This window comes from Amphiura filiformis, chromosome 16 (assembly GCF_039555335.1).
Source record: "Amphiura filiformis chromosome 16, Afil_fr2py, whole genome shotgun sequence".
Classification (NCBI taxonomy): Eukaryota; Metazoa; Echinodermata; class Ophiuroidea; order Amphilepidida; family Amphiuridae; genus Amphiura; species Amphiura filiformis.
The window spans coordinates 15,077,446-15,088,566 of record NC_092643.1 but is presented as its reverse complement, the minus strand read 5'-3'; the positions used below and the strand labels follow the sequence as shown (position 1 = coordinate 15,088,566).

General features: G+C 35.5%; 2 protein-coding genes across 23 annotated transcripts in view; both read left to right on the top strand.

Annotated features, from left to right (window-relative positions):
- The window catches only part of LOC140135614 (uncharacterized), a 194,659-nt gene that overhangs the window by 73,783 nt on the left and 109,755 nt on the right, over positions 1-11,121 (top strand). For all 22 annotated transcript variants that reach the window (XM_072157178.1, XM_072157165.1, XM_072157166.1 and 19 more), the window contains 2 exons: positions 952-1,206; positions 2,022-2,273. In XM_072157178.1, coding sequence (XP_072013279.1) covers positions 952-1,206; positions 2,022-2,273 — 507 coding nt within the window. The remainder of the gene's footprint in view (positions 1-951; positions 1,207-2,021; positions 2,274-11,121) is intronic.
- The window catches only part of LOC140136363 (hyalin-like), a 40,848-nt gene continuing 32,741 nt past the window's right edge, over positions 3,015-11,121 (top strand). The window contains exons 1-3 of the mRNA XM_072158091.1: positions 3,015-3,024; positions 3,342-3,590; positions 8,562-8,810. Of these exons, the coding sequence (XP_072014192.1) occupies positions 3,015-3,024; positions 3,342-3,590; positions 8,562-8,810 (508 nt within the window). The remainder of the gene's footprint in view (positions 3,025-3,341; positions 3,591-8,561; positions 8,811-11,121) is intronic.

The window sequence follows — 11,121 nt, the reverse complement described above, 5'->3', positions numbered from 1 at the left end:
TTATGCTCCGCTCCATACCAGGGAATAAATATAGATTGGGAAGTGTCACTCTATATAAAAAGTAATACAACTTGTTAGCACCCCATGGCGGCCCCATACACGTGTCAAAATTTGTGGTTCGTGGTATCTTCTATACAGCATACCGTAGCGTGCAAATTTGGCGAATCCGCATTTCACTGTCAACCCCCTGTCCAAACCTCCTTGGGCATACTAAAAGAGTTTCCTCCAAAACCACTATTACTAAATGCATATTATTAAATTGGAATAAAAAACTGGACTCACGTTTATCTTTAGAGGCTACAGTATCACACCTTATCCTAGGTGCATCTTCTAACCGTCTGTTGATATGGCGGCAATTGGTCATCGACAAGGTGGTGTTGCCAAAGTTCGTTGATTTTGAGTCAATGTTCTAAGGAATGTTTTTGTTCACAGAAATGTAGGCCCTGCCAAATTATGTCACATACCGCCTCCTCAGTTTAGTGAAGGTTGTTCTTTTTTGACGTAGGTCGCTTCCTTCACTCCTCTTTCGAACCATCTGCATTCTCTGTCCAAAACGACAACGTATTTATGCAATACCGTAGCGTATGAAGATAAACGTTAGTCCCGTTGACTAGTTTTATATTCTAATTTAATATTGATTATACCTGGATGAATGACAATTTTCAAAACATATTGATTATCATACTCATTCATAATCATGATAATAGTTATTGCTATTATTATTATTATTATTATAAACATTATTCAGAACAAGACGAATAATATATTTATATTATTTGTGATTTTTTTACTTTTTTGTCCTGATGTTTCCATTGTTTCTGTCTTGGTGCCAATGATTTATGATTCAAAATAAATGCACTTTTCAAACATATTTGGTATACTTTAGAATATTGTGGTATATTAAAAATCATCTTACATTAATTATGCTTTATTGTGTTTTTGTATTCAAAGTTGACGAGGTTCCACCAATTCCGAGCTGTCCAAGAGATATATCGACAACAACGGCTTGCAACACTGGTGGGACAGTTGAAGTCACTTGGCTAGACGCAACAGCAACTGATAACTCAGGAACAGCTAATTTAGTCAGCCAAAGTCATAATTCTGGGCGATCATTCTTCCGAGTTGGACCGACAACAGTAACTTACACATTTGCCGATCCATCGAACAACAGAGCAAGTTGTGACTTTGTTGTTACTGTAATTGAAAGTAAGTAAGCATTGCATAATATATTATTGTTACATTGTATATGAATAGTTTAAGAAAATGTCACATATGGGGTCACTTAAAACAACGTTAAAATCTAGACATAGTAATAATTATTTAATTATTTATAATTAGTAATATCTACCACTTCAAGTGATACCATAAATGTGTTGTAAAATTATTGTATTGTTTTTGATGTTTAAGGGGTACTTCACCCTGTGGTAAATTGTGACTATTTTTGCATTTTCTCAAAAATAATAACACACTGGTAACAAAAGTTATGTATATTATTGGGGCAGGAAGGAATCCAATTACTACACTGAAATTTCAGTGACTCAAGACAAGCGGTTCACTATATATGATAGGAAACGAGGTACATCCTAGCGGTACCTTATTTCTTATCATAAATAACAAACCGCTTGTCTTGGGTCACTGAAATTCCAGTGTAGTAATTGGATTCCTGCCCCTATAATATACATAACTTTTGTTACCACTGTGTTATTAGTTTTGAGAAAAATGCAAAAATAGACAAAAATTTATCGAGGGTGTAGTACCCTTTAACCGTTGGTTATTTATTTTGTCTGTAGGTTCGTATATCAAATTTGATGTCAAAATAATTGCACGAGATTTTTCTATGATACCTTTATTTTGTTGTCGGCTGCTGATTACTAGAGTTGTGAACGTTCACTATGGTATCGATACTTTTAGCACACCCTGTATATATTGTTGTATTTATTGTAGACATGTGCCCTCTTTTGCATCAAATAGCACTTTCTTGACCTATATATAATATATATAAATACACTTCTGTTTTGCAGTCGATCCTGTACCACCCCAATGTACTAATACACCCCAAGACATTACCAGGGAAGTTCCTCTTGGTACTGGTGGAACAACTATCAACTATAATGAACCTAGAGCAACTGACGACTGTGGACCGGCCACACTGCAAAGCAGAAGTCATGCTCCAGGAGATTTCTTCAACACTGGAAGGTCACGTGTAACTTACACATTCGTCGATGGCTCGGGAAATACAGTGTCATGTGGATTCAATGTACAAGTTAACGAGGGTAGGTTTACTATGTGCATATTATATAGCTATTTCTATCAATTTGTAATGCCCCTTCCTTGTTTATTTCTTATTATTTGTTTTGTTTTTAATTGATTGGATGTTGTGATACGTCAAAAAGTATTTTATAACCGGAAATTATTTCAATCTGTAGTATGTGTTAGTTATTCCAGAGAAAATAAAGGTAGAGAAGCGACACTCCGTACAATTAACGTGCAGACGGCCTATACCGATGTGAGGACAGAAAATGTGACTCTCCTGCTAGTTCGGGCGCGGGCCAGAATGCGGTATGAACAAAACATAATTAACTGGTTGTGGAGACTAGCAGGAGAGTCACATTTTTCTGTCCTCTGCTGTCCTCCGGAGTGTCGCGGTCCTGGTTATTCTTAATATACATTTGTTTCGTTCCGATGTGCAAGTTACTTGTGTTCAGGTGAAAACTTCCACTGCTGTGTCATTACGTATTATGATGCTAAGAAGTAAACGGTTCGCAACATAAGTTATTATATCTACAGGTGTGGATTATGATAATTAATATAAAAGTAGTGCATAAATGGCTGACATGGAAGCAGATTGAGGGTTCGAACCAGACTGGCGACCTCGCTCATCTGAGCTTACACGGAGCGCTCTACTTAATTGTCAGGGCTTACGCGCAAGCTTCCTTTTGTGTATGCTCGCGCTATTTTCCACTATTTTTGAGTTCGCCGAGTACCTACCTTCCGCAGCATGGGAATCCTTATTAATGGGTACCGGTACGGTATCTAAGGTGTCTAAGGGGAAGTCTAAGTGCAAGTTAAAGCATTTCAATAACATTGCCTCACTTGAATTTTGTATCAAAAGTAAATAATAGCTCATGGATTTTATCCAGGGCGATGTAATGAAAATAGTTTTTCCCGCTGACTTTACATTCACCGGTCCAAGTCCGGTGATCATTCTCTAAACGTGATTGAAAAGTGATAAAATTTTGTATGGGATTTTTTCAGTAAAGTGAGCAAAAGAGAGAATAGCCCGTTCAAAAGTTAGAACATCATTTTTCTCATTTCTTGCATACTTCTATATTTTGTTGTAGTTGATCGCATTCCACCTGTATGTGAATGTGGTGAAGATATTACCAGGACAATTCCACTTAATGTTGGTGGTGCTAGTATCGTGTTTACAGAATGCACAGCAACGGATAACTCTGGAACAGTAAGCCTAGAAAATAGATCACATGCACCTGGTCAACGATTCACGACTGGAACAACTGAGGTCATGTATGAATTCTCCGATCCCTCCAACAACAGAGTCAGCTGTTCTATTAGAATAAGTGTTATTGAAGGTTTGTAGTAAACAGCATATTTGATTTGACATTTTGATTTTAAAGGAGGATTTCGTGATCCTAGCATCATCTTTTTATGACATTTTTCAGTACATATCCACGAAAAAAGCCTATTCCCAAAATTTCAGCTGATTTCGATTTTGCGTTTGCGAGTTATGCATGATTATGTGTATTACACTGCTCCATAGACAATGCGTTGTAATTTCGTTCTGGTGCACCAGAACGAAATTCAAATTTCACGATATCTTTGCAAAACGAATTAATCTGCAAGAAATATTTTGTACATAAACATTATGTAGCCAGAGGTTTCCAGTGATATAAAAATCTCAACTTTTTTTGAGAAAATTAGGGGGATGAGGCTGTGGATCACGAAATGCCCCTTTAAATTATACATCACATTCTAAATAACAAGTATTGTGGTTCTTGAACTAACTTATTTTTGGACAGATAGATGATGGAATTTAGCGTATACGTTACAAATACATATTTTCTCATACTAATGAAATACATCTTGTACCGTGAAGGCCTATAGATAATAACATCACTGCTCTTCGCCATCTGACTCATTAGCTGAGTTGGTAGAGCATCGGTCCGGTGATCCGAAGGTCCCAGGTTCAAATCCTGGATGGTCAATGAAATTTTTTCACTGGCTGTCATTTATGTATGTGGAGACTTATGTTAAAAACTTTTCTCATATCTTGTACCGTTGTTCGCGGCTTGGTTTATGTTGAGAGACTATAAAAGGATCCAATAAGTCTAGGTTTGAGTACCAGTTTAGACGTATGTAGATTGGAGTCAGCGTGGATGCGTGGGGGGGGGGTAGGCCTCCTTGATTGTTATGTTTTGTTTTGTTAAATATTCTGCACGTACTTAAAATACTTTAATGTTAAAGTTATGTACTTTTAAAAGATTTTCAAACAACTTTTATTTTAACACCAATTAATATCTTCATGAAAATTGCAAATCAGCAAGTATAGGGTCCACAACTTATAAGTCCCCCTAAATACTTTTTAAAATAAATTGAAAAATATTTGACAAAATGCAAACGTGTAAAAAGGTATGGATAGCCGTATTTGTTTTACACATATGAACCAAATTATAGCGTCACACGTCATTACGTTCAGTCACAATGGTTCATTATGTAAAAAAAGAGGCCGTAGTAGGCCAAGTCTATTCATGTGTTTGTTAAAGAAAACCTGACTGCTATGGACTCAGGTGCCACTTTTAATACGGTCTCTTTTCTTATACAATTTACCATTGTGACTGAACGCAATGACGCGTGTAGACTATGCCATAGTCGATTTTTGATAAATAGAAATATGTTATTATTCATGATGAACGCATTCAGTTGAACTCGAAATTATACTGATATTTATTACATCAAAATACTAGTATAAAATGGTTATGAAAAAGTTTATATTATATTTGTGACAGTAAAAGTAAAGTATACGTTGGCTTATATTATCGAATGCAACATATCATAATGGCATAACTATAATGGTACTTCAATACTGAACAATTCTTATTTTAGAATCTGCCAGTTTATTAATCGCGAAAGCCCGAGTTAAAAATCGACTATGTACTTTGAATTTTGAACGGGCAAAGTCCCTAACACACACTGTCAATCATACTTGTTTATCAATCCAATTAAACCACAAGCAAGTACAAGACGCGCTCATGCACTATACTGAGAGTTTAATGTTCCCGCCAACACAAAGCCGGGGCGGTATAGTTGTGTACCATGTAGTTATTAATGGTAATGGCAGGTGCCCGGAGGATTTAAACCATAAAGAGATCTGGGCGACCAATCACAAGCCAGAACCATTTAAAGATGCATTACATCATGGCCAATTTTAGTAGGCCAGAAATCTGACAATCTCATCCATAGACAGCCGTGTTAAGCATGTAAACCGCAATCCAAAGTCAGTAATCCACTTGGGAAGCTAACAAACAGAGGGAGTACGGTGATTAAAAAACATGGGTTAAGTTCTAAGCTTAAATGCAATAACCAGAGTATGCAAGTGGACTACGGAGAAGTCTATGACGCGTGACACTTTAAATTGGTCCACATGTGTAAAACAAATAAGGCTATACATATCGTTTTAGATTTTTACATTTCGTAAAATATTTTTTGACTTATTCTAAAAAGTATTAGGGGGAACTTATAAGTTGTGGACAGTATAAACGGTTCCAAAAAAGTAAGTCCCCCCTAAGACATTTTGGTATAATCCAAAAACGGTTTGATCAATTTTGTTGTTTTAAAGTTTGGAACATAGAGTGATTAGTTATGCATCAAGTGAGCGGGTTTTTGTTACTATTTTTTATCATTTTCATTGCGAAATACAGCCATATATGAAATGTTCGGCCAAAAAGGTTGCATTTTTCTACATAGGCTTTTGATGCTTCAATTTGTGTTTAACAGTTTTCCCTTTAAGGGTAGACGAGGAGTTGTTGGTCGAAGCAACCAAAAAATCGATTTTCATTCTCTAGATCAATAAATTATTGACAAATAACACCTTGATGTTTTGCAAAGGTTCATTCTACAAATTATATAATTTGAAAACTTGCTTAATTTATTGTTGTTAATGAGTTATGTACATTTTACAAAAGTGTTGTTGTTTCAGCCCTCTTTACAACATAACTCAAGAACCACAGGACCTACAAAATTATTTCTGTGATATTTGAATTCTTCTACAAGCTCGCAAGGAAATGAGCAATGCAATTTTTGCCAAAGCTCATTACCATTCGCAAGATGTTGTGAACTACCAAATCGCAACACTTTAAAATAGTGTATTACCTTAAGTAGGTAATTTGATCAAAAAGAGGCATATTTAATTGAATCTAAGCTTTTGCTGATTTAGGTGTCACACATTCGAAAACAGTTTTTATGGTTCAGTAAATAAATGAAAATGAATGCTGCCGCTTATTAATGTCTTTCAATAATGAATAGGCATCCTTCTCTGCTGTTGGTCAAGCTGGTTCCCCGCATGCTGCAGGATCTGCTGCAAAGTTCTTTAAGGTGACGTCCCTCACCTGTCCGCTTGTAACAAGTTAAGTCTTGATAACGGCCGCCCATATAAATGATTTTTGAACCATTCAAGGAATGACAAATGAAAAATGTATTGGGATCCATCATAAAACTTTTAACCAATAATCTGTTGGCCCATTGGTTAAATTAATCAATGAACTCAAGATGTATCATTGAAGTTACAGTTGTTAGTTCCTAATAAATTTAATTAGAATGAAAAACTTGTTAAATTTACCCATGTTAATGCATGCAAAAAGCCATTTTAGAAAAGTGCAACCTTTGTTTATGTATGAAAGTTCATAAATTGCTATAGGATTTCTCACTGAACCATAAAACATGTTTGTAACGTATAAAAATTAATTCATGAACATCTTAACTTAAGTCATTTTGATAAAAAAAAACAAAAAAAACCACCAAAACATAGAAGCGTTCCTTTTCGATTAATTTGTTTAAAGTGAAAGAGGTGTGAAACCAAAAGTGATGCATAAAAAGCCTATGTAGAAAAGTGCAAGTTTTTTTTTGGCCGGACATTTTATAATTGGCTCTATTTTTCAATGAAGATGATAAACGATAACTACAAAACCCCGTTCAGTTGATGCATAACCAATCAGGCAATGTTCCAGACTTTAAAACAAGAGAATTGATCAATCCGTTTTTGGATTATACCAAAATGTTTTAGGGGGACTTACTTTTTTGGAGCCGTTTATAATGCGTTCATGTCAAAATGACGAAAAATGGCAGTGACGGTTAACATGCGTGCGTTTGAAAACGCCAGCGTGTCGAAAGTATATCACGCTTAGAGTCCCAACTTTGCATCAAAATTATGCAAAATTGGTTTAATATTAACAATTTTAGTGTTGAAAATCGTGTTTTACTAGAACTTATGAATGTGATCTCTACAAATTTGAAAAGAACACGTGAACTTTTGAGTGATGTTTACGATTATGTGCGCATGGACACACGAGTTCAAAACGCGGTTAGCAGTCGGATGTAAACACGGGAAAATCTGGCCTTTTTTTTTTTTATATAGCGCTAATTTTCTCAAAAAGTAGGCGGAAAATATGGAGTCATTTTCAGATATGTTATGCAGAATATGTTTCTGATTGAGATGATATCATAGTTCAAGGTAACTTGACTTATGACCTAAAACGTGACCCCTGTTTTGCACGTGAAGTCTATGGAAAGCTATTTTGTGGTCTGTACCCTTATGACCGGAAAAGCGGGCATTAACGTTGTTGATGCTTGGCTCTCGACCAATCACACACGCTATCACATAGCGAGTATGTATGAATGAGGATATTCATACGAATCTATCATAAAATGTTACGAGTACTATTTATTGACGCTTTTTTAATTTGCTTGTTAGCGTAAAAAACATGGGTTAAAAAATGTCTAAGCTTTCCGACATACCAACATTTCTCTCCGTGGGATATTCAGTTGCTGAGAAACCTTAGTGTTTTACAAGTTTGAACCTTTTTTATGTTTACTTTAGTAACCATATAGAGTCTTGTAGACATAAAGCAACATTTTGTTTACAAGCCTCTGAAAATAAGCCAATGAAGGCGGCTCAAAAGAGGAGTTACTTTGTACGTTTTATGCACAAAACGTAATGTTTGTATTATTTTATTACATACAACGACTTTTCGTGTGTGTTATCGAAGGAGTTAAATGAGATGGGACCCTTAATATGATAATAAGTGAAAGACAGCACCTCTATAAAATAAGATGTGGTAGTCAAGCATGAAGTCTGCAAGTTGTATTTATGTTCGTGTATCCAACTTTAGTGAGTAGGGTTAGCAGGTTGCCGCAAGCATGGGCTTATTAAGCCTTCTGTTATTGACAATAGTTATTAAACCGACCATAAAGATTTTAAACGATCACTTGTTTGGACGACGTATTGTATGATTGTTGTCATTAAACCTCCTTTGTCATATATTTCGCAGTTGATGACGTACCACCCGTTTGCATTCCCTCCAACGATGTCACTGAAACCATTGATCTAGGACAATTCGGCAGAACAGTTACTTTCCCGGAACCACGGGCAACAGATAACTCTGGGACAGCGAACCTCCAATCCAGAAGTCATAGTCCTGGTGCATTCTTCCAAGTTGGTTCAACAGAGGTTTGCTACATCTTTGCAGATGAAGCTGGAAATTCAGCGGACTGTTGTTTTAACATTAATATTATTGAAGGTAATTGTTAACATCATAAACCGTTAAGGTTGTAATTTGGACAGTGGTGAACATCTGATATATCACACTTACACTCGCATGATCATGATGTTATTTAGCCAAAGTTTAATTTAATTTAATTTCATTTAAAAACTTTATTTAAACACGGTAAAATCAGATTCAACATAAACAGCTCTTCCGCTCATCCGTATGGACACATTCAAAATAGCCAGTTCAAACTCTCAGGAATCTACGAGTCTGTTATCAGGTCCAAGGTCAAAAAGATCACGACCTGATACAGTCACTCACTCGCTGATGAAAGATGGAGTACCATCTGAAAATTCCGAGGTAGGAATTAATTCCTGTTTGGATCAAAAGTTTAAATCAAAATCAACATTCAAAATAGAATAAAATTGAAATGAGGATATTGCACACAAATACAAAATATTAAATATTATAAAGATATGAGTACTAAGATCCACATTAAAATATTCAGGACTATAACAATGAGAAAGATACAAAATACAATTCAGTTATAAAAGCACAGTGTAAACTCATAACAGAATATACATAATATAAAACTCACAACTAAACGAGATGATTTCCAACTTTAAAATACAGAATTGCAAAAACATACGAAGGATAAAATTTATAGATGGAGATGCATTGGGAGAAAATCTATTGCATTCATTATATTTTATCTTGAATTGAGATCCATTGCACGGTGTTTTTAATTTGTCAGGCAGGGAGTTCCATACAGTGGCACCACAATACGAGATGCATGGACCTCTTTTTAAAATCTGTTCTGGGTTTAGGGATAGTCAGTTTCTTGTGTCCCCGCATTTCTATAACCAGAATCTTTAATATTAAACTTATTGAAAATGTAATTAGGCGCTTGATCATTAATAGTTTTGAACATTGTTGTGGCAAGATGGTAATGAACCCTCTCTTTAACCTTCTTTCCAGTCAAGTGCATTCAAAGTTTCAGTACTTGAATCAAACCTCTTACTACCTGTAATGATCTTAGCAGCCCTGCGTTGCTGCTTTTTTACTTAAAGATATATTGCTCGTTCGGAACGTTTCCCAGATAACATCGCAATATTTAAAATGTGGTGCCAGAATAGCATTATACAACATATTAAGTGATTTCGGCTGAACAAAAGGTTTTGCCTTATTGAGCATATAAAGACTTGAACGAGATATTTTAACAATATGATCAACATGTTAATTAATATACCAAGGTGTTTATTGGATCCACCGTTAATATACACATGAATATCATCATGGTTTATTCTGGCCAATCTCTGTTTCGAGCCATGTATGATAAGCTATTACGTTCCAGCTGTTTACATTAGAAAGATTATTATTAAGAACACGATTAAGTTCATTTACATCTGTACAAATAGTGTACATTGCGGTATCATCCGCATACATGCGTATATTCGTTGCTTTAGAGACACAATTTGGTAAATCATTTATGTAGATTATGAATAAAAGCGGCCCAAGATAAAGCTACGAGGAATACCGCAACAACAATTTGTTTCATCAGAAGTAACACCATTGATGTTAGTACAATGGGTTCTGTTTGTTAAATAGTTATGAAACCATTTAATATATATGTCATGCATTCAAAATATATTTTTGAAGCTTCTCAACCAAAATATGTGTCGAATGTTTTCTTCAGATCCTACATCACAAGACCTACTACTTTACCATTATCCATATCATTATACCAATCGTCCGTTATATTCAGCAATGCAGTTGAAGTGCTATGTAAGGGCCTTAAGCCTGATTGATAACTACAGAGCTTTTCATTCTGAAAATCATACAACTGGGAGAAAACCATCTTTTCGCAAATTTTGGATATGACCGAGAAAATGGCAATAGGCCTTGGATCGGTATGATCCCAGTTTTATAAATTGGATTCAATCTAGCTCTTTTCAAGCAATCAGGAAATACACCTATCAGTAAGGATAGATTGATGACGTGGGTGATGGGATCAATTATAGCAACACCAACTTTTTTAAGTAACCTGGTAGCTATATTATCAACACCTGTGGCTTTGTTTTCACTCAGACTTTGGATGTGTTCTAAAATACACTCATGACTTACAGGATTAAACCTTTACTTCATAATTTACTTGTGCTTATTATTGTGTTTTACTTATTCGCCAGCGAAGTGTAACGTGTAATCCGATTATCACTATGTCAACTAAATCACGCTTATGAGTCCCGAATCATGGTCGAAATGATCGCAACTCAAATGACATGCACTATCAATTCCAAATGGTGCGTGATCCAGTTACCAGGGACTTCGCTGGCGAATTATGCAG